Here is a 25204-nt window from a genome sequence, read left to right on the forward strand (position 1 = left end):
GCAATTACAGACCATCTCCCATTATTAATATAAAAATACATCATAAAAATAAGCTACCCATTTCCAGTCCAGTACAAAGTCCCCAGCAGCGATGACCTCTAAAAATGTCTTGGGAATATAATAGGAAATTGCCTTTTGTCAGCTTCACGCTGGCTCAGTATACTGTACAGGCACAGTATATACTGCACAGTATACTGTACATTGTCACACAAATCTTACTCTTTCTCTCCATCTATCAGCACAATAACTTGGGCAACGCTGGCCTGGGCAAGCTGTTGATTACACAGAGTTAGGTGATGTGTTTCTGCTTGTGAATGATAATGATCAAAATGTTTAAAGATGACATTAAAAAAACAATCACGCTCCTTGGAACAAAGGTTTGAGTAAAATCAGCACAGGACACACAGCAGTCCAAGAACATGTGATTCAGTTAAATGAATGACTTCCTTTTCTTAGTAAATTCTCTTAAGCACACTGGTTCTCAGCATGGGGTCCGACTCCCACAAGGACACTCTTTGAGATAAATGTAGAAAACACATTTTAACACCTTTCACAACGTTTCAAATCAACAATGCTCCTTGTGTTGTAAAAGTGAGATGCGATTATCTCATATTATCGTGGTCGGCCAAAGAAAAACACAATCCAGGTTAATGGAAAAACAGAACAGAAGAGGACTCACAGATCAATAGAGTCTGATGCTAAAAGCTCTTTGGTTATGGCCCCTGGAACAATAATGCTCAGCTCCCTAAAGTGCAACACTAGCAGCTTAAAGTATAGTCAACAATACGTCTACTGTGTGTTCCATCATCATAGCAGAATAAGAATCATTTACCACATTAAAGAAAATAACCGTACCCTGGGGCAGTCCAACACTCTGACGTCTCAATTTTTATTTCGTTTCAATCGCCAGGAGACATTTATTTTTAATGGTAGCGATTCAGGGCTGGAGTCAGGCTAACCCTGGCGTGAACATTCTGGCGAAAATAGCAACATGTTGTGGGCTTGAAGATCAGCTATTTTTAGCACAAAAAAAGGAAAAAAACTGTGTACATTCACACAGAACGCAGCAAAACCGATGATCTTTCACAGCAAATAAAGGTGTCAGCCTGTGTAGTTAATGCGAAATAGACCTCATGTAAATCAGGCCTAACGGTGCTCATATTTTGATGCGCTACCAACACTTACTAAAGGTTTATGCTTCTTTCTATACAGTATGGAGTAGCATAATTATTAAGTAGGTCAGCATCATTGGGAAGAACGTGTAACCATATGAACCCTAGTGATCCCTATGTGCTGGTCATAATAGGCAGACATTCAGTGAAAATATAGATCTTGTAGATCACAATATCTTCAGCAAAGAGATTTGGTCTAGAGGGACAAAAGGCGCTGTTTTTTTACACCAAATCTCACGCCAAAAATAGACAATCTACAAGTTTTACAATGCGTCGCAAATGTGCCATCTTTGGCTAATGTTACCCCCAGAATACGGATGCTGGGGTTCAAGTGGTTAAATGAATTAGCAGTTTTCCTCCTTATCAGACAAAAAAAAAGAAAGGAAAACAAACAAGCCGAGTCTTGACAAACTGACAGACCAATATAATAACAAGAGCAAGAAGAGACCAAAGTTAGGTGGCAGGCAGCATGCGGGGTCACCAATCCACACACACACACACACACAAGTCATTTCTATAGCATCACTCCAATCCAGTCACGTTGTTACCGAAGCATGACGCATCTTACCGCCCCGGTTCTTCTACTCTCTCTGTCCTACTGCTCTCTCCGTCCGCTCGCCCTTCTCATCCGTCTGCACGGCCACTTCACACAAACCCTCTTATCCCCCTCCTCAACTCACCATTTTACACTGCTCTCCTCAGTCCTTCTCTCCAGTGCCCCCTCCCTTCAACGTCCGACAATCTATCCCTCCCCTCTCTCTCTCTCACCCCCCCCTCTCTCTCCCTCCCTCTCCTCTCTCTCTCTCTTTCTCTCTCTCTCTCTCTCGTTCTGTGTGTCACTCCTTGCGGGTCATCATTGTGCCCCAGCTGTAGCCCTGTTCTCCCCAGTGTGGGAAAACAACTCATTATGGGGAGCGGGCGCGTGCGTGGGGGCTGTAGGGGTGGGGTGGGGTGGATGGGATGGGGTCCCTCCGATCGAGGTCGCACTGTCAGCGGAGTGATGGCTGAGGGGACAAGCGAGGGGTGACAATGTCCCGGGTTGAGAGAGGCGTATATATACAGCCACAGCCACATTCATTCATTAGCATGCCACCATTATCAGTATCTATTGTGCACAGACGCCCCACGACGCCCGGCAAAAAACCACATGCTTTAAAATGTAGTATGGACCGTTGTGGGGAAATAAAACTATTCCCATAACAGCACTAAAAGTAGCAAATCTACACGCTTGCGCTTTGTGAGCCACTGTTTTATACTTTTTGCGTACAATGACATGCCACATACAACAGGGAACGGTTATTAATAGATTTTTTAAATTGATTTGTTTGATATACCGTTGCACTAGTTCTTTACGATGTTGCATTTCTATTGCAAGTCAATGCAAAAATCAATGGATTGTCATTAGCTTGCCCTCTTGATTACCACTGTGCTGTGACCAGGTGTCCTCTACCGCTGTATCTCTGTTTGAATCTCTGCTTTCCGCGTCGTCGACTGAAAACCTTGTATGTCCAAAACCGTTCCCTTTTCATTATAAAAAGTGATGTGAGGGGCGCGCTTACCATTGTACATCATCATGACGTAACATGCCTATTTGCTCAGACACAGATGATGTAACTTCTCCATTCATTGTCAATGGGAATGTAATATTTGTGTAAGACGAAAATCTACACTATTAGCTGAAAAGTAAGTAAGAACATGATCTATGGTTGTAAATCGGCTATTATCACAACTCCCGTGCGACACTTTATATGACAAAGCAGGGCATAAACCTACGGGGGAAAGGAAACACAAAAAGTTGAAATGTGGCGATGCCAGGTCCCTCCCCCGACAGCAACGGTGCTTATTGTCCAGTTACTCAATTAGGGCACTGGGACAGAACACCTCCGAGAGGAGAAAGGGACGAAGAGGGAGACTTGTGTGCGAATCGAATGAGAGAGAGGGAGAGAGAGACAGACAGAGAGACAGAGAGAGAGAGAGACAGAGTGGGGGACAGAAAGAGAGAGAGAGACAGACAGACAGACAGACAGACAGACAGAGAGAGAGTGGGGGGGGGGTGGACAGACAGAGAGAGAGAGACAGAAAGAGAGAGAGAGAGGGAGAGGGGAGGGGAAAGAGACAGAAAGAGAGGGGGATAGAAACAGAAAGAGAGAGAGAGATGGGGGGGGGGGGGGTTCTGTGAACGAAAAAGAAGGAAAGACAGTGAATGTGGGAGGGGCAAAAGGTTCTTCCTAAATGACATCAGCGTTGCTATAGGAACCAGCATTCCAGTTTGCACCCACTACCCTTATTACAGACCCTCTTCTCTGTCCACTCCCACACAATACAATGAAAACAATAAATATACGCTGGCGAAAGATCGAGAGAGTTGCGAAGCGTCAACATGCGTTCCTGTCAATATTAGAATATCCAAAGCACTCTCATAGGCTTAAAATAATATTAGTGTATAAACCTTGTACGTCCAGGATCAATATTGTAATACAACAGCTATATTATAGCACTATTCATGATGAAGATTGGGAAGAAACGAAAGAAAGAAAATTGTGAATGTGGATCTATGATGACATCATCCTCGTCTATGACATATCTATGATGTAATCACCTAATCAGAGTGTCTTTGACTTCCATTCTAAAATGAAAGTTGAAGTAATAACATGCATTTTAAAACTGTTTTGAGGGGAAGCTTTTGTCTCATATTTTTGCCATTGACAATGAAGGGAAAAATCCCATAGCTGGTGGGGACGGAGGCTCTCCATACTAACGGAGCAATGCTAAAAGGTAAATTGACGGTCGCTGCTTTCATATGGAGTATACGGTTGTCTACGAACGTACGCGTAGTTAGCAGCACCAGTAGGTACCGATAGCCTAGCTACGTTTATAAACGTAGATAGCAGCAAAAAAGCTAAAAGGAAATAACCTGGGGGTTTTAAATACTTAGCCATCACTGATTGCATCAGCTGTCCATATGTCTTGCCCTGGCTCTGCAGGTATAAAGCAGACTCCTCAGCAGATGCTGTATATAACGAGATCTCGTCTCCTGGCCTTCAGCTCGCTAAGTCCATTAACAATCTTATCGACCGACTAAAAAGGGTGTCTAAAATGCATGGAGGGAATGAGAGGTGGAGGATGAGGATAATGCATTTAGGAGGTGATACACTTTATACTCTGAAGGAACTGGGGTTTAACTTGGGGTTTAAGCGATCGCAAGACACTCAGACATCGCTGGTGTCAGCAACAAGCCACGTCTCTGATTACCTTTCCAACCATCAGTCTAGATAATGCATTTTATAAACTAATTATAATCTGCTTAAAACGATGTATAATTATAATCACTAGTCCTTACCCGTTGTGAGATATTTCCCCCCCCCCCCCTTGTGGCCGTGAAGGGTACTGCGCCCGGGTGCGTTTGTAATTGACTAATTGACTAATAAATTAATTAATAATCATTAATGTGTCAAATCGAAAAAAGGGCTTCGTTACGCCCTCCATATTCATATGGTCAATGCCTGTGTGAAAAGTGGGAGTGATTGGTGCAGGCAGTAAGTTACGGCACTGTTTCTGACAGACACACGGACACACACACACTCAGACATTCGGTTATATATATATATATATATATATATATATATAATATATATATATATTCGGTTATTATAGTATGATGAGCTATCATAAAAAACAAAAGTCCAGTATTATGATACTTGACAGTATAAGTCATTCATTATAAAATGCTTAACTGTGTGTTATTCCGCTATAGTGTCGATTTCCGTCATGTGGACGAGCAAATCGTCTTTTTTTGTCCTACGCAAGGATTAAATTGGGGAATAGCACTCCGTAGCAGCTTGTTATTCGTTGCTATTCGTGAAACCTTTTGAAAAGTTTAGCAAAATACAATTTTATATGCATTTCTTTTAAAAGCAAACATTTTTAACTGACTCAACTTCGCTTCATTCATATAACTGATGACTTACTGGCACTGAAGGCGGGACTTGCACAGTGATGTCATCGGCGTCGACGGGAGAGTCCAGCCACTGGCGTTCGTCTGACGACTGGCTGTCGGGATAGCCCTTCCTCTTACCCGGCTGGGACAGCTTGGATCTCCTGGATATACTGTCCATGTCCTGACTGTCCCCGTTCTACAGGCAGAGGTGGAATAAATAATATACTGTCCATGTCCTGACTGTCCCCGTTCTACAGGCAGAGGTGGAATAAATAATATACTGTCCATGTCCTGACTGTCCCCGTTCTACAGGCAGAGGTGGAATAAATAATATACTGTCCATGTCCTGACTGTCCCCGTTCTACAGGCAGAGGTGGAATAAATAATATACTGTCCATGTCCTGACCGTCCCCGTTCTACAGGCAGAGGTGGAATAAATAATATACTGTCCATGTCCTGACCGTCCCCGTTCTACAGCACAAGCAGAGGTGGATTAACCCATTTTGACCCGACCTCATGAATATTTCCACGATTTTTCAAAAATAGCAGACCTACAAGCGCATAGCGCGCAACTCGGTGGCGCGCTATGCGCTTGTAGATCTGCTATTTTTCAATAGCTAAATTATAACATAATGTTTAAAACACCAAAATGGGTTCCCGCTCAAAATAGGTTAAAGTACTCAGCCTTAGTACATGGACGTATAACTTTAAATCCACTCAGGACGGTAACCCCTCATGGTGTTTTAACTAGCATTATTTATACTTTAGCTGTTGAAAAATAGCAGATCTACAAGCTCATAGCGCGGCACCGAGTGCCGTGCTACGAGCTATACAATTATATATAGATCTGCCATTTTCACACACGCACACGCACACGCACACACACACACACACACACACACACACACACACACACACACACACACACACACACACACACACACACACACACACACACACACACACACACACACACACACAGTCTCCCCATGCCTTCGGCCTGGTGGAGACAATAAGCTCTGGTTGAAAAATTGATCCTTTAAGGTACCTTTAGAAAAGAGAAATCACCTTATCTGATGAGTACTTCCACAGTTCCACACTGTCCATGCTGTTTCTCTTGGTAAATTTGGGTCTAGCTCCTAATTTAAAAAGAAATAAAGAAAAAAAGGGAGGGGAAGGAGGAGGGGGGGAAACAATATCTGTCACAACTTTCAATGTAAAAGTTTGCAGTATCTCTTCTATACTTCTAGTTCTAGTACAGTTTTAGTTTGAAACCCTCCCGTGAACTGACTCATGTGTATGGCTTTCCCTTGTGTCGTTCCTTTTTTGTGTTGTTCTGCAACAGAGTGCTATATCAATGCTGCTGGTGGTCTGTGGTCCCATGACGTTTGGTAAAGACAGGAGAGCTAACTTAGACAGACAACCAGAGACGCAGTCTGAATAAGGGACTCTTTGGGGCGACTGTGGCTCAAGAGGTAGAGCAGGCCAATGATCCATGGGTCGACGGTTCGAATCCAGGCTCCTCCTGTTTACATGTCGAAGTGTCCTTGGGCAAGACACTTAACCCCAAATTGCTCCCGATGTGCTGGTTGGTACCTTGCATGGCTTCCGTCGCAATCGGTGTATGAATGCGTGTGTGTGAATGGGTGAATGTAATGCACAATCTATATACAGTAAAGTGTCTTGGATAAAGAAAGGCGCTATATAAATGCACCATTTACCAATTTGCCTACTGAATCGGTCCATCGTGCAACAGCCTTATGTGAGGACGCGGACAATGTTTGTCTATCATTGTGTTTTTTCCTTCGTATGCTGTGTACTTCCATCCATGTGACTAGGGGGGAGGGGCAATGTTGCTAGCAAAAAAGAAGGCCAACTTCTTCCCACCACTTTTTCTCACCACTTTGATCACCTCAGGACACACAGGTCTGTGTCCTGAGGTGTCCACTGTGGTAAAACAGTGTGGTGTGTGTGTGTGTGTGTGTGTGTGTGTGTGTGTGTGCGCTCCATGCACTCCATCGAACCACAAATCTACAAGCTAACAACCTATCAAGGTGCAACATACAGATGTATGTTGTAGATCTAATATTTTGGTCAAGTGACAAAATACGAATTTCACATAATGCTATAAATGTGTTCGGACATGTTTTTTTGTTTTATTTATGAACAAAATCAATAGCCAGAAACTGTGAATTCTAAAAAAAATCCAATACATTTGATTCATTTTCCAAACCTTTTCCAGGCCTGGAATACGTTATTTTTTTCAGGACCGTGGGAACCCTTTCTCTATTACGGTACTGTAAATCTTACCCTATTTGCAAGTACAAGGGTGTGGCGTCATTGTAGCCAAAATAATATTCTGTTGAAGAGGAATATTGTTTCTCATCAAATCACATGATTGAGTGAGAGCACAGCCAGATCACCAGGTTCCTTTCTAGACCACGGCAATAATAGAGCACTGAAGTCCTGACGTCACTGTCAGTAGAGGGCGTCAGTCCACAGGTTCGTGTTATTTGCATTGTAATCTCCATAGGGGGATTTTAGATCGCCTCATATAAGAACTGTGTTTGAAAAATAAACCGATCATCCCGGCCTTTTCACTCATATGGATATGAAGCATCGACTGAAGGTGGAAATGTACAAATATACCCAAAGAGTAATAAAATAAGCGTTAGAAACGAGTCAAACAACCCAGAGACTACATTTCCGGGTAGGCGGGTGGCTGCATCTGCCCGTCGCACAACAGAAACTGAATGTTAATTACGTTTATTTTAATTTGATTGATATTTAATGTTTTGTGGTTAGTACAAGTCACCACCAGCTGAGCTTACGTCAACGAGGAATCTCAGGAACGCAATGTGTTGACAGCTGGGCTTGACGTATATTAGCAGTGACATTGCCTTCATATGTAGTTTCAAGGCTTTTGCGGCCACATTAATTCCATTTTCTCCAGAAACTGGCTGTATCAAATATGAATGGACATCATTAACGACTCACAGCCACTCCCCTGACAGAAAGGTGGTCGGTTTATTTTTCAAACACAGTTCTTATATGAAGTGACCTAAAATCGCCCTGGAGATTTCACTGCAAATAAAAATCACACACGTGTGAACTGAGTGGTGCAATTCCCCCCCCCCCCCCCCCCCTCTCTCTCTCTCTCTCTATCTCTCTCTCTCATTAGAGTCACTACCTCTCTCACTCTCTCTCATTAGAGTCACTACCCCTCTCACTGTTTCTGGCGCCCCCTACTGCTATTTTTAAGTCACATACTCATGCTCACACGGACACACAAACAAGTACGAGACAGACACACACACAGACACACACACAAACACGTACGAGGACATTGCAAGCTGGTTGTAGGAGTGGTTGCACCACTCAAAAAATACATGAACCTGTGTATTGGCGCCCTCTACTGAAAGTGACGTCAGACTTCGGTGCTCTATGACTGCTACTAAATCTGACCAAGCTCATTTAACTGCCAAGAATAAGCACTTAAATGGTAACTCAATCACAATACAAATCCCACACTACTCTGTTCCCTTTCTGAACAAGTACACTTATAATCAAATAAATTGTCTCCAGGACATTTGTAGCATCCAATAAATATTTTAGCAGTCAATCTCACGCAAATAATATGGACTCCCACACTGAAAAGAGAGTCGTTAAAGGACAAGTGTGGTATTTCCCCCTCAGTCTGTGTGTGTGTGTGTGTGTGTGTGTGTGTGTGCGTGCGTGCGTGTGTGTGTGTGTGTGTTGCCAGGAGGATGTGATGTGAAGAGAGCGGTGAGACTCTGGACTAGTTCTTATACTAAACAACTTAAAGGAGAATTCCGCACTAGCTGTTTTTTTGCCTTAAGAAGTAGACAGACACATATCCATTCGTCAAAAAAATAATATATACGTGTATGTATATATATATATATATATATATATATAAATCCATGCCGAACGTTCCATACCGATTTATAAAGGTAGACGCCTCTTCCGGCTCTGTGGCGTCTGCATCTCAACGGAACGCAACATGGAGGCAACGGGACGCAATGGCAATGCGTGATTGGATTGCATTAACAAACTCTCCCGAGATTCCTTGCGAAGTATAGCGGAGCAAAACGGAAGAACGGTATTGGGGACGTTCGGTATAGGCCAATCAGAGGCGGAACTCCCTCTTTCCCAGCAGCACTTTGCCTTCCGAGATTCCGCTTGACTTCCTCCTCCCGTTGGAGACAGGTCTCTCCAGCTAAAGTGCAGCGACCAATGAGGCATCTATATTTTTTAATATCTATGGTATGGTTCTCTCACCTTGAATCTCAAACTCTGAGCCGCAGGGTGAAAGGTCACTCTCGCTGACCCCCAGAGCGTCCATCAGCTGCTCCACGTTCATCCTGGAGGTCAGCTCCCCGTTCCTGTCCCCAATCTGATAGGCGCGCACGCACGCACACACACACACACACACACACACGCACACACGCACACACACACACACACACACACACACACACACAGAAATCTCAAGACTGTAACATTATCTTTTTAAACATTTGAAAACTTGAAAATGGGACATTCCGCATAATGTGTACTTTCCACTTTTGGTATTTTAAAGTACATTTGATACTTTACTCAAGTAAATTTTGAATTCCAGACTTTTACTCGTATTTCTACACCACAGTATTGATGCTTTTACTCAAGTACAAAATGTGGGTACTTTTCCCCACCACTGTGGCAGCCAGCCCTACAGCGTACCATGTGAGTACATCTATATCCATGTGAAAACCTTGTACCTCTTTGGAGATGTCCAGATGCTTGCGGGCGTAGTGGAGAGCCTGTCTGTGGTTCCCCAAAGACACGTATGCGTTTCCCAGACTCCAGCAGGCACGGCCCTCACCGACCCTTTGGACAGACGCAAAATACTACGCATAAATACACCAAAGACACGTATGCGTTTCCCAGACTCCAGCAGGCACGGCCCTCACCCACCCTTTGGATAGACGCAGAATACTACGCATAAATACACTAAAGACACGTATGCGTTTCCCAGACTCCAGCAGGCACGGCCCTCACCGACCCTTTGGACAGACGCAAAATACTACGCATAAATACGTGAATGTCTTTAACAAGCAAAGAAAATAAGTTGCAAATACAGTAAGTGTGTATGTAAAGAAAGAAAAGCAGGTGCGCTTCCTCTGGAGAGACTGCCCTTTGGTTAAGGCAGTGGGTGCTCAGCTTTGAAAATAACTTAACTCATAAACCAACTATAAGTGGAAAAAAGCGGCATTCAAAAAATAAAAGATGGAAGACTGGCTCAGATGCAATTTCTCATGTTTATTTGAGAACGCTGATGCGTGCATGCAACATAGCGTGGATGGGTGCGTGCGTGTGTGCGTGCATGGGTGGGTGGTTGTGAGCGTGCGTGGGTGGGTGGGTGTGAGCGTGCGTGGGTGGGTGGGTGGGTGTGAGCGTGCGTGGGTGGGTGGGTGGGTGTGAGCGTGCGTGAGTGGGTGGGTGGGTGTGAGCGTGCGTGAGTGCGTGCGTGCGTGTGTTCGTGGGTGGGTGGGTGTGAGCGTGCGTGAGTGGGTGGGTGTGAGCGTGCGTGAGTGGGTGGGTGGGTGTGAGCGTGCGTGCGTGCGTGAGTGCGTGTGTTCGTGGGTGGGTGGGTGTGAGCGTGCGTGCGTGCGTGAGTGCGTGCGTGCGTGTGTTCGTGGGTGGGTGGGTGTGAGCGTGCGTGAGTGGGTGGGTGTGAGCGTGCGTGAGTGCGTGCGTGTGTGCGTTCGTGGGTGGGTGGGTGGGTGTGAGCGTGCATGAGTGCGTGCGTGTGTGCGTTCGTGGGTGGGTGGGTGTGAGCGTGCGTGGGTGGGTGGGTGTGAGCGTGCGTGAGTGCGTGCGTGTGTGCGTTCGTGGGTGGGTGGGTGGGTGTGAGCGTGCGTGAGTGCGTGCGTGCGTGTGTGCGTGGGTGGGTGGGTGGGTGTGAGCGTGCGTGAGTGGGTGGGTGTGAGCGTGCGTGAGTGCGTGCGTTGGTGGGTGGGTGGGTGTGAGCGTGCGTGGGTGGGTGGGTGTGAGTGTGCGTGGGTGGGTGGGTGTGAGTGTGCGTGGGTGGGTGGGTGGATGCGAGTGAGCGAGCGAGGGTGGGCGGGTGCCCACCTGTCGGTGAGCTCCTGAGCGATGAGCAGGTGTTTGAGGTGGTAGTCTATAGCCCTCTCGTACTGCTGGAGCAGCGTGTACGTGTTCCCCAGGCTGTAGCACGCCTGGGCCTCCATCACCTGGTCTCTGAGCTGCCTGGACAACTGCAAGGTTTTCCTACAAGCAACATGAGAGGAATAACAGCATCCAGAAAGAAGGGAGGAGAGAGGGGAGGATTTGAAATAATTAACCACTGGACACTTTGGAATTGTGGATCAATCAGTAATTGATTTAAAACAATTTAAAACACACTCTGCGTATAAAAATACTGTTCTTGGTAAACTCACGGTGCTTGTCACATAAAAAACAACAGACTTAACAGACAAAACAAATGAAAGGGGAAAAACTTTAGAAGGTGAAGTAGAAATAAATACATATTCAGTATTGTAAAAATAAATAAGGGATTTCTAATCAATGACAGATACAGGCTCAGCCATAATAATGTCCTTTTGAGTTTTGACCACATACTGTAGGTGTACTTCTATCATTCGTCCACTAGATGTCAGAACATCCTCTATTCTCACCTGTAGTATTCTGTGGCTGTGTTGAACTGGCCCAGGAATATCAGAGCGTTACCAAGGTTACTGTACGCTCGCCGCTCCGCTGCTTTGTCACCGAATTCTTTGGCGATAGACAGTCTCTGTGAAATGACACACGATCACTTTCAGTCCTATTATGCAGAGCATTCATTACATTAAGACATGAGGCGATTCTACAAATGCCTTCAAAAATCTGTTTCTGAAAAACATGTTGTGGTTTACCAATGTTGCAACATCACACTTTTTCGTGTCAAGGACCCCCAAAATAATATATATTTGCCCCCCCAACATGTAGAAATATTTAGTTCCAGGGACCACCAGAAGCGAAGATTTGAGTTAAAAAATATTTGCTTTAAAAAAAAATAACCCTATACAAAAGACTTCAAAAAGCTCATGGTGTGACACGAAGTGGCGCGCTATGAGCTTGTATATCTGCTATTTCTTTAACAGCCAAAGTATAAAATTATGGTTAACCCATTTAGGCCTGACATCGAAATAAAAAATATATATAAATATATATATATATAATATATTCAAAGATATGCGCCGCATTTCAAAAATAGCAGACCTACAAGCTTGTAGCGCGGTATGAGCTTGTAGATCTATTTTTCAACAGCTAAAGTATAACATAATGCTTAAAACACCAAAAGGGGTTCCGGACTTCCCATACAGAATGGGTAGTGGTTAAAATGTAAAATGGCACAGATGCTTTCCCGGGGTTGGTTAACAAAGGGCGCTGTCATGCTCACCGCATCGCTTCATTAACAACAGTGGTCATTTTGCCCTGTTATGTCATACTCAGGCTCGGGGGGGGGGGGGGGGTTGTTTTTTCCTGTATTGATCTGTTCATCAATATATTGATCAATATATTTCATCCATGTTACGTCAGAACCCTAGTCGCATTCGAACTCGCTTTAGCGAATGCCCAGTCCCTCAGTTTCTTCCAAATCTGAACTGAACTGGGAAAGGCTTTCAGCATCGGCGCATCTGGTTCTTGGAACCTCTTGCAACAAGATCTAAAACTAAATACCCTAGCATCTATTGGCCATTTTAGGACTTTACTAAATAACTGTTCATTGCCTGTATGCAACGGTTTGCTGTCAGCATCGTGTTCTTATGTTATGTGTAATCTCGTTACCACTGTAAGTGAGGGTCTCCCTCAATGATCTCTTCTTAATTATTCGATTGATCTAAACAGCAATCTAATCAATGAGGAGATAATCGACAGTTGCGGCCCTAATTACAGGTCGCTTGTCGTCTGATTCTTTATACATTAACAGTTCTGCTACATAACCCACTTTCTATTTAATCCATGTTTCTGCCCTGCATAATACGCTAAACCCGCTATTTGTTTTGTGTGTTTAATTCGCCGTTTTTTAATAATCAAAAGCGGATTTGACCTGGATTTGACCTGGTGACGAGGCCGTCATGTTAATAATAATAATAAACTTTATTTATATAGCACCTTTCATGTCATAAAATGCAATGCAAAGTGCTTTACAGGATTATGATGACAGGTTATGATGACGGAACCGGAAATCGACCCGTGCTCTGGGCTGCAAGGGCTTCTGGGAAAATGAGTTCAATGCAAGTGATCAGCAGTTTCAACTGGACTCCAGCAGCTCTCACTGCCTGTTGTTGTTGTTGTTGTTGTGCGACGGTGGCATATTTTTCGGTTCGACAACAAGCCATGGAACTATTTTCATGGATCAAAAGGCGCAAATACTTAGGTGTATGCTCTAAAGGTAATTAAACAATCCCGGCAGCCTCGGTACCTTTTAATCTAAAGCCGTCAAGGTGTTAAACGTGTACAACTATAAATACTGTAATTACTCACCTGGCGGTGGAACTTGATGGCCTCAACAAAGTTTCCCAGGAGGTAGTGCGTGTTGCCCAGATTACCAAAGGCTCTCCCCTGGGCGGCTCGGTCCCCGAGCTCTTTGACCAAACACAGATTCATTCTACAAACAGATGAACACATTCCTGTTTAGAGCGCTGGTTCATTCTACAAACAGATGAACACATCCCTGTTTAGAGCGGTGGTTCATTCTACAAACAGATGAACACATTCCTGTTTAGAGCGCTGGTTCCTGGACATCTTCATGTCAAGGACCTCCAAATCGATTATGCATTTGATCGCAGATGCCCAATTGGACAGATTTTGTGCCAGGGACCCCCAACAGACAAGATTTATTGACACAAAATGTCAATGATAAAAAATATAAATAAAAACAAGATCTACACGCTCACAGCGAGTTGTGATGCAACGTGTTGTGAGCTTGTTTGTAGTGGTGCTTTTAAAGTATTTTAACTGTTCACTGGGGAGCCCATTGACTCCTCTCGAGGACCCCCGGACCCCACTTTGAGAACGAGTGATGTAGATTATTTTGTGACCAACTAGCCAGTGACATTGAAAACCTATTACATTTCTTTGACAAAGAAGTGCTGTCACTCACTGCAGACAGGCAAAATTCCTGTCACATTATCTGTGGGATGTGCAATTTTCACCGATGCAAATTGTGAAATTATCAGCAACATCAGTAGACAAAAACCATTGCAACACTGTGTTACTGTCGAGCACTTAAGCTTTGTGTGCATCTGTGAATCCACAGGGACCCCGTGCTTACGCTTTTAATGTCCTTTTAATGGAACAACAATTGCAGTTTAATCACACACTTTGACACAAGCCTGTTCTGAATCATAGCTGGCACTTTCACCTGTACTGTGCCCGTTAATTGCCTTCAGCTGGTAGTGTGTGGGTTTAATAGGCGATAATGGGCCCAGTATGAAGTGTTTATTTAATGTGTGTGTGCGTGAGAACACGCGCACGTGTGTGTGTGTGTGTGTGTGTGTGTGTGTGTGTGTGCATGCGTGCGTGCATACCACTGCTTCTCAACATAGGGTACGAGAACTACCCATTGTTTAACGTACTTCTGTATTAAACTTCAAAATAAAAATGGAGTTAAAATCAACACTAACTCGTAGTAGCCGGTAGCCCTTTGCAGGGTGTCTCTGACGTCCGGAGGAAGGTCTCCAGGTTCTTGCGTACAGCCCCATAGCTGTTGCTTGCCCTTGGCATGGAACACGTTCCCAACGTTGTACAATGCTCTCGCCTCTCCCACCTAAAGCCACACAAACATTAACAAGACACGTGTTAACATCTTCCTGCAATGGGAAAATCACAAAACACAACTGAACCTCTGCCGACAGTCAACTAGCTGTTCTGTGGCCAGTAGTGGCCACTGGCCAGACAGTAAAATAATTGTCAGTCTGGAGTTTAATAATAATAAAATAAAATAAAAACAGCATACCGGTAGTCCAGACTCTGGACTAAGCTGTTTTTTTATTATTATTAAATGTTAACAAGGCTTGTTGTGTTCTGAAACAAATTGACTGTGTCTGCAACTTTAATCAGACCAGTGTGTGTCCGGCGGAAACCCTCGTATGAATCTGATCTCAGGTCAGAATGGGTTAACCCTAAATGGGTTAAATGTATCGGATAAAATATCGGATCAGGAAAAATCGGTATCGGCTCAAAATCAAATGATGGGATCAGGAGCAGAAAAAGGTGAGTGGGACATCCCTAATGGTAAGGTTATGGTTTAGATAGAATATGCGTGCGTGTGTGTCATACCTTGTCACCCTGCTCTTGAGAGATGTCTAGGTGCCTCTCACAGCACACAGCTGCCTCATCAAAGCGCCCCAGCACCTTTAGCGTATTACCGAGGTTACCGCTGGCCTTTCCCTCACCTATTCGGTCTCCTATTGTCCTGAAAATGAAAGGAAACGGTGCCAAAGTAAGGACAGTGAACCGTCTTAGGTCACTGGCCCTCAAGGTGGGGGATATGCGGAAACAGTTTAAACACTTCCAACATGTCCACTTTTTTTTAATGGGGTACAGCAGGCGTATACACATATATTTGGTGGTCCTTGACACGAAGATATCTGGATATCACTTGTCTATGTTAATGATTAATGAATGAATCATATTTTCTTCTGTTCCATAAAAACAATATGACGATGTTCTTTTTACATTATTAATCATGTCAGCTAAAAGGTTGATTCGGGGTACGAGTGATCCTGCTGGGAATGTGATGTAACAAGTTAAATGCTCCTGCTGGCTCTAATCGCTACCCAGCTGGAACACCAAATGCACACCTCCCGGCACAGTCGGCAGGGGAAGGGGATTAACGAGCTCGCCAAATATCAAGCCGGTGGTTGGTCAGCGTAAACGGTTTCAAATCCCCCGTCACTTTTTCTGGGACAGGGCAAACACCGGGGTTGGGGGGGGGGGGGGTGGATAACTCATACTTTACATGGTTACACATCCGTACGGGGCCATTTGGAACCCACTCAAGGACCCTTTTTAGACCCACTGGTGTAGCAGAGTGTTTCCAGTGAACCGACATGCACAATAGCCACACCCGGACTCTGTTTGACCAGAATGGAACAGAGCCTTCATCAGTATCATCTGTAACACCTGTGAAGGAAGTAGGGAAGGGGCCCCCCCAAGTTCTTTCCAAAATGGCTCACCTGGCCAGTGTGAGGTCATGTTTGTGGTACTCCAGGGCCTTGCCGTACTCCTTCAGGTAGAAGTAGGCGTTGCCCAGTTGGCTGTAGATGGCACTGAGGGTCTTCAGGTCTTCCGTGCCCACCTGAACCGCCGCCTCGAAGAACACTGTTCCACCTTTAAAGTCCCCCGCTTTACACAGCCTCTCTCCTTCCAAGGCCAACTCCAAGCAAGACGCCTCCATCCTGACCGCACGCACACACACACAAAGTGGGAGACAGAAAGCATCTTGAATAGGGTTATTGTCTTGACAGGATCACCATAGCAACAGAGTCTGTAGTTTAGCTATGTCAATGTTTCCTTGACAACAGAGTCAGACATCATTAATTTCTGACACGACGAGCATCTTGAAGTTGCACTTCCAGCTCGTTCTACCTTTGTGAGTGGTGCAGCCACTCCTATAGACAGCTGTGTGTGTCCCTATGTATGTATGCGTGACCCTGTATGTACGTACGATTCCGTCCAAGTACAGAAATAGCGTTTGTCAACCACCAAGTGTCACTGTTGCACAGCCTAACACATACACAGTACACACACACACACACACACACACACACACACACGGGCCAGGGAGGGCTTGTACAGTACAGTACAGTACAGTACAGTACAGTACAGTACAGTACAGTACAGTACAGTACAGTACAGTACAGTACATGTAAAGCACCACTCACTTAGTTCAGACTGCTCTGATTTCTTTCTTTTTAAGTGTATGACTCTGTAGGAGGATAGCCTCTATAAGATTGTCTGTCTGTCCGTCCATAGCCAACTCGGTTTCTTGTTCACACTGCCAGTGGATCAACATGTTACGTATTACTTTAAATATTTAACTTTTATTTGATAAAGGGAAGTCAGATCAGGCTGAAACCATGTGTCATACATTATAGATGTCATCATATCAGAGAAGGTATTAAGATTGAGATTTAAAAGGACACATTTCTATTTCAAATATCTATAAAAAGTAGGCTTGCGTTTTGTGTAAAGGTCAAGGAAAATCCAATTGATTAGAATTCAAGTTAACCTGCAGCATATAATGTAATGTAAGTTGTAGATATGTTAGTTACTATCCCTGCTGAATGAAAATTGAAAGCATTACGTATATACAGTATGCCAGAAATAACTTAACAAAAGAGCAAGACTGAGCAGGATCAGACTGCTCTCCGTGCATACTACAGTATACACTCTTCCACCCACCTCTAGAATGGCTTGGTTACCATGGCAATGCCTTGATCAGCAAAGCCAAGTTAGGCTGTGCAAACTACGCTACTCTCAGCGTAGTCACTAGTGACTAGTCTCACGTCAAAGTTAGTTTACTTGAAGAGCAATAAGGTTAAAGTTAAAAACATCAGAGGATGAGACACAATAAAGTCCAAGACCTGTTTTCATTGTATTCCTCATACACAAATCCAAAGGAATTTGATTTCACAACTTTCTCCCCGGGCAACTCTTATGGACGATCAGCACTAAAACGATCGTCTGAAATCATGTTTTCAAGCTTGGTGGTAAAGAAACCTGTCTCCAACATTACCTGGGTTTCAGCCTGACAAGTGTTTTCTCCACGTATACCTGTAGCTCCAGTCGCAAAGGCTTAAGCACAGCTTGGGGCCGAGGCCCATGGTGCACTAATCTGCACACTGCTCTTTCTGCCCCAGTCAGGGGGCAAGACTCTGGGTCCATGGGGGGGGGGGCAAGATCAATATAAAATATCAATATTAAGTAGTTAAGGAGTTAGTATTAAATCCAGTTTTGTAAAATGACAGTGAATTCCATCCGCATGCCTAATTGCCTGATTAAGGTACCTGGTTTAGATAAATGTAAAAAAAATAAGACAAATGAACTTATCAATTGCCTTTTTACATTCTGGTTAGAAGCTGTAAACAAAGCGTCCCATGACAAGGATTACATCTGCTCTTCACGTCTTCCAAAGAGTTAAAAATCCAGGAGCTTGAAAACCTGAAACTCCCACGCAAGAACATACAGCATGTTTTGTTATCCAGGCGTTACGAAAAGCCACATATAAACCAGAATCCCAACGTTTATGTTTCCAGCACTGAAGTTAAGTTCCGTTCCTCCAAGTAAACAATTCAGTTGTCAAAATCTGGGAAAATGGCCAGCTCTCGCAGTCTTCAGTAATACTTTAAAAGTCTCCTCTCTGTGGATCCTCTCCATCCTCCCAAATGTTATTTGAGGTCATGGGCATCAGGTCCATGACTCTGATGAAGACCGCATAGGTCGAAACGTTAGTAGTTTTTTGTATACTAGCACCTAATAAAAGGCTTAAAATGTCTGTGTCCTCTCCTTCTGCATTAAGTGTCCTTGTTCCTGTGATGCACCGGACCAGCCGTTCCAGGGTTGGTAGACTCCCTTTGTTATTTGAGGTGACAAGGAAAGATTCGGGGCGAGGGCGCTGGAAACGTGCGACAGCAGAATGACACCGGGCGGCACCTCACACACCAACAAGACAGTGACGGGGTGGGGGTGGGGAAGAGGCATCTGGCCAATCACTAATCCAGAGATCTGAACCTTCTCAGACAGAGGACAGCGAGTGAATATCCCGGACTAATCCATCTGTCTGCTGACTCCGCCACTGACACAGTCAGGGGCTGACACTATAGGTCTCAGAGGTACAAGTACAAGTCATGTTCAAGGCCATGCTCACTTGCCCCAAAAGTATATGATAGGTAAAAGTTGACCCGTTCAAGTTAAGACTTGTTTTATTTTGTTTGTTTTCTTTACTTTCTGTGGCCGTGCAATAAAAAAATGCCATACCACAATTTCTTATGCTAAATACCTACCATAGCTATGAATATGACTATGGGTTCACGACTTGTTATTCTATATTTGTGTACCAAACAGTGAACAGCATATTATAGGCAAACAGTGCTCTTATTTTACATTCCACAGACCAGAAGACAGAGTGCTCTGGCCATGTTCAAGTGTTTAGACAGATACATCTCGTGTTGTGTGTATTTATAGACAGTTCTGTCCCCTCTCAAACACTTGCCACCAACCCCGCCTCGGGTATGGGCACTGATGACGCGGGGGAGAGAGCACGCCCCCAGCGCCCACAGCGTCCCCAGCGGGAATCGAACCCAGGACCTTCTATCTGTGAGGCCACCGTTCCCCCCTCCATAAACCACTTTCAACCAGCTGTCTCCATTTTGGCTGTGTCAATTGTGTCGACTATGTTCGCTATTTGGCATATACGATGATGAAGTATGTAGGGCATAAAGAGGCAAGAAATCCTATGTAGTTTTCCTGTACAGGTTTAATACTGCAGAAAGGTATAAAACACTTTTTATAAAACACAATTGATGTTTTCTTTGTATGATCTATTAAATAACTCGATGATTGAGTATTCTGTTTGATCACGATGCAATATATTCCTTTGAAGTCTACAACCACAATCGAATCACTAGCAATATTATTAATACTAGACCTGTACGTGCCCGTCGGCTAACGGCCTACTTGAGAACGATGCAACTTGGGAACCTAATAATACCATTTGTGAACTTGTCATAGCACCCGTTTTAACTATCTGTCTGTGTCCCACATGGAGATCTCTGTATCTGCCCGTGAACTGACTGACTGTGAAAAGTGGACTGGTTAAGTAGGCTAATCAATTGTCCGGTGTCGGGTTGCCATGGCAATCAATTGGCTGAGGCACAGGTGAGGGGATTTAGGCTGATTAGGCCCACTGGCAGAGCCTGAGCAGAGCCTTTTGTGGTGGTTCTGGAAAACCATAGTCCGACCGACTCGAGGCCGGGCACTGCACTCCCTGCGGGGGTGTGGAACGCGTGTGTCGAATTTGAAGTCGGTGGGGCAAACGGTTCTCGAGTTACGTGCATTACAATCACACACACACACACACACACACACGTGGCACATTTATAGTACAATACAATATAAAACCATACAAATATTGTATTTTTAGTTGTATAGTATAGTTAGTCGATTACTTTTAATGCAGTAATGGTGCTGCTTTTTTCTCCTTTTTAGGTGTTAGAAATGTCCAATTGTCACTTCACTGTCTACTGTACACAGTGCAGTGTGTCCATAACAGAGTGGTGGAGGCCCCATTTACTGTAAAGCTGACATAATAATACTGTAATAGACAGTACTGTAACAGCCAAAAGGCATCCATGCGATCTAGTCACAGTAAATCTGGAAAGACCTCTCCTCAGTCTCCTGTTATACTCGAAGAACTGTACAACCTGCTGAGCATGTTGTCTCAACTTCTCTGCAGGCTTTCTGACATTTCAAAATGTTTGACCATTTGGTATCAATTCACTAACAACAAACAGGATCAAACAGTATCCGGAATCCCAATGCACATTCTACTGCATCACACAAACTGTACTTGAAAGTCAATGTGTCTTCATCTGTGAATGGATCAGGATGCGAGCCTAATCCCTCCCTTGAAACAGAAAACATGCTGCAGCTGCCTGTGAATTCAGTTTGGTTTAGAGCTGAGAGTCAACAGCCAAAGCTGTGAGAAATGCTGATGCTCATCAAGAAATTGGCAGACTAAAATGGCAGTTGTCATAGTTGGCCAGATCCACGTGGGAAGACTAGAATTTGGATGAAGGAGACAGACATGGAAGACATCGGATCAGACATAAATGAGAAGATAATTTTGACAATCGCCTTTATTTTTACGGCAGTAAGTAACGTTAATGTTTATCTGCAGCGCAATTGATGGGTTTGCAAGTCTGACACAGCAGCACAATCGCTGCATAAAACCCTACATATTTAGTTGACTAGGGTCACCCCTCCTTTTTCCCCCTATACTAAATCTATTTGCTGAAAATTGCCAATCTATAAGCTCACAACGTGTCGCTTTGAGACACGTTGTTCTGCAAATGTTCACCTATTATGACATGCCCAGAAAAAGCTTTGGAAACGTTGAAGTAGTTCAAGAACACAAAAGTTGGCCTAAAAAAGGACAACCCAGTGACCACCACAACAAGATCAGTGTGAGCATTGTATCCACTATCCAGTCTGAATGGTTCTCTAAATAAATGAAAACAGGGGTGTGTATATATATATTCAGTTAGGTATGACTGTCATTAGTCAAACATACACATGGCAAAGGAATATTTCGTACATTAACCACATTAATCCGAGCATGCCTATTCTGGGTATATAATGGTCATACAATAGGCAAACATTCGGCAAAAATAGGAACTATTTGAGGTATGACAAAGTATATAGGGATCAACATAGTGTACATACACACAGCTTTTGATTCTCAGTCAGCACTGATGGGAGATGTACAGTAAATCATACTAGGGGTTGGTCCCTATTCCCAAACCTCGGGACCAAGCAGGTACCGAACCGAACATGCTTTGGTACCGGGTATCGAACCGAACATGCTTGGGTACCGGGTACTGTTGGTATATTGTTTAAAGAGATCCAATTATTATACCCAGTTGATCATATTATTATCTAAATCATTAATGTTAAATAAAGAGCCATTTATTTAAAGGCATAATGTGATTAAATGCAATGCAATATCAGGATATTGATTCATCCATGTTTAACCTTTAATCTAAATGACCAAAGGATGACAAATATACACTGTATGCCCATATTTCCGTAACTGTGTTTTCCCAAAACAGCTGGTTGATAAGAAATCTAAAAATGGACACTCAAGCAAGGAAAAAGGAAATATCAGAGGAGAGGTCAAGAGGCCTCTCTGAATCACGCAGTTCCATATTTTCTATATGTTGTATGGTTTGTCTTATGCCTTGTCCTGCAAGGCTAACTCTCTGACTAAACTGACCATCGCATAACCCTGAGGAAAAGCAGAAGTATCGAGGGGAACATACAGAAATCGTCATCTGGAATCCGCCGTTTTTGGCCTCATGTTAATGTATAAAATGGGCAGGGAAAGCATTTGACCAGGGAGCAGACTTCACAAACTGTCATTTGGTGATTGTACTTAATCTGCAAGGGATAGAATTCTGACGCCCATGAGATCTCATGTAGTACATTTCATATTCATTCTATTATTCAATCTGTAATACTTTTAACTTCATGCAATTTGATTAAATACATCCTTAATACCTTTGTCCGTTCTTAAACTTCACCAATTAAAGGACGCGCAGAGATAGCGTGCTCCAAGAGGGTTTTTCTAGTAAAGTATCTCACTGCACAATGTGTTTGTTGTTATCAAGAGCCTATCTCCAACAGTACCCATTAAAATAATTAAATTTCGGTTCCTACAGACACACACTATTTATTAAATATTTATTATTTGTCTTCTCTTTTTATCCTATCCTTGATGTTGTTTACAGTTAAGTAGATACATAGTATTGCTCAGAGTCTAAGGCATATATTTGTTATTGTCAGTCAGTAGTAAAAAATAAAACATGCAGCTCAGTATCCACAAATGGCTAAAAGAAAACTGTTAAATAAAGGAGGATGTTTAATCACAACCACACGTGAATGATACCTTTCCCAGACCATAAAACTTAACTCACAACTTATCAACATGTAGTTATGCGACAATGTCATGTCACGACTCACAACTATCGCCTTCAAACATCCTGAAATGTACCGTAAGTACACATCAGACAGGAAACCTCTCTTAGTTTGCATATGGCAGCTCAGCTAAAAATCCTGCAGAACATTCCTGGTACTGCCAAGAATCAAGTCAAGGTTGTAATGTCCACCATTTCAAGAACATCAACTTTACGGGCAAGGAGGAGAGGCTAAAAACAGTAGAGCGCTGCAACAAATCCCAAAGCTCATTTTGGATCTGTGCTTGATTGTTGACCCGACTAATAATATCACTAATAGATGATAAGTCAAAAACTAAAAGGACACTGTACAATATCATTGCGACCGAAGGTCGAATTTAACTATAGAATCGTGCGTTTTTGGTCCGTCAGTCACTCAAAATCTCCATAGCTGGGAAAAGCCCATATATATTGTGCCCAGGTCTCGTGACATCACTATGACAACGGGGCAGCGGTGGCCGAACGGTTTGCAGAGCGGTCTTGATATCGGAAGGTCGCTAGTTCGTATCCCCGGACTGGCACGTTAAAATTACCACAGCTGAAGTGCCCTTGAGCAAGGCATTGAACCCCTACAATGAAATGTTCTATGAGCAGGGCCTGGCTGTAAACAAGTTCTTGAGCTTAGTCCAGTCACCCTGGGTAAATATAGTAACTTTGCTTTGCTTTGCTTTGACATCATCAAAAAAACTAGAGTTCTCAAAAGGCCCGAAAATTAAGTCCCGGCCCTACCTGGCCCCTCATCAAACCCTGTACACTCAAGACGCTGCCACCCTTAGATCTCCATATATGGAGCTGACCTGTTCTGACATTCCATATGTTGATCTGACCTCATCAAACCCGTACACTCAAGACACACTCCATATATGGCCTCGCCGGACGAGGTCGCTTCTCGCCCTCAGGCGTCTTACTGGTTTTAAGCCCGGGTTATACTTCACCGCCGTTCCTACAATGATGTTGTATGATGGAATCGCACACCGACATTAGGAGATTTTAATTTACATTTTTGACAACGGAGCATCATTTAAGCATTAGGGACCGCCCACGGTCCCAGACACACTTTCCACAGTGCAGCACACAGTAAGTGTGGCAAAATTGGTCGTCATGACTCATAAGCACGATAAAGCATCTGTAGTTTTTCAGTGTGACAGGGTGCCGTCTATGATCTCGATTCACAGCGTTGTGACGTAGGCTGTAACAGAGCAGCTTCTGGTAGCGTCAGAAATTAGAAGTCTTCCGCAATCCGGACAAACAATCACAATGTGTGTCATTAAACACTACCACTGAGCTGCAAAGAATTTAAGAAAAATGTACCGGTAGTCTAAGGTAGTCTAAGCAGAGTCCATTTTAGTCATAGTAGTAGTCAAGATGATGTGTATCAATCAATTTAATGTATGCAATTCTATATCCCATATATTTTCAGGTTTTGCATACTTAACTTTGGGAACAGTTCAATTAGTTCAAAAAGTTATGAATATTAAGCATGACAGAGAAAATGCTGTTAAACTATAGTTAACAGAAACATTAGAAACAAAACTAAATAACATAACAAAAAACTAAGCAATATGGAATTGAAGCGGGGCGAAAAAAATATATGTTTCAAAGAAATTAAGGTGACAAGAGACAACAGCAGAAAGGCACAAAGGAATTAGTCTCGGCAGCAAGATGTTTATTTATTTATTTAGTTTACTTTTATTCTTGCCATCATTGTGGCTGACCTAAGAATGCCTCTGTATGGTACAGTCGGCCATTCTCTCCTCTGCTTACCACTCTAATTGGTCTGTTTGGGAGACATTCATCCCATAATAGGCTGCCTGTGGTCTAAAGGAGACAGTCTTCCAATACAGTCACCATGGCAGAACAGGGGAAGCACACCCCTATTGGACAGGTTTCAGGAACCAAAGTTACAGTGAAGTTTTCAGTGAGGTCTGACAGTAAGCTGAACTTCACCATGAGCCATAATGTATGCCCTTTCAATGAAAACAGCTTAGTGTGGACTGTGAACACACAGCTGCCCGTCAGATGAGGAAGATTAGTCATTGTTATTTTGTAATACCGGTAAATAACTAGTAGTTGAGTCGGACAACATACTTGAGATCAATGTACTGTAACATTCTTAAGTAGCATACCGGCCACAGTAACTGACTTTACTGACAATTTAATAAAGTGTGTGCTCGTGTATAACTATTTACTGGTGTAAGACTAAATGCCTTGTTTATGGTATCATGAAAATACAAGAAAAGAAAAAGAAAGAAAAACGTGAATTCAGTGTGGAAAGTGAAAGGGCCCAA

The 25204-nt window shown here is 43.5% G+C and overlaps 1 protein-coding gene across 1 annotated transcript in view; it reads right to left on the reverse strand.

Annotated features, from left to right (window-relative positions):
* The window catches only part of gpsm1b (G protein signaling modulator 1b), a 35881-nt gene that overhangs the window by 5663 nt on the left and 5014 nt on the right, over positions 1-25204 (reverse strand). Inside the window, exons 2-11 of the mRNA XM_083794242.1 lie at positions 16359-16580; positions 15460-15595; positions 14805-14947; positions 13663-13786; positions 11811-11926; positions 11248-11403; positions 9891-9999; positions 9412-9526; positions 6178-6248; positions 5141-5305 (exon numbers count right to left, since the gene is read on the reverse strand). Coding sequence (XP_083650368.1) covers positions 5141-5305; positions 6178-6248; positions 9412-9526; positions 9891-9999; positions 11248-11403; positions 11811-11926; positions 13663-13786; positions 14805-14947; positions 15460-15595; positions 16359-16580 — 1357 coding nt within the window. The remainder of the gene's footprint in view (positions 1-5140; positions 5306-6177; positions 6249-9411; positions 9527-9890; positions 10000-11247; positions 11404-11810; positions 11927-13662; positions 13787-14804; positions 14948-15459; positions 15596-16358; positions 16581-25204) is intronic.

This window comes from Protomyctophum parallelum (genome assembly GCF_964188405.1).
Source record: "Protomyctophum parallelum genome assembly, chromosome: 21".
Taxonomy (NCBI): Eukaryota; Metazoa; Chordata; class Actinopteri; order Myctophiformes; family Myctophidae; genus Protomyctophum; species Protomyctophum parallelum.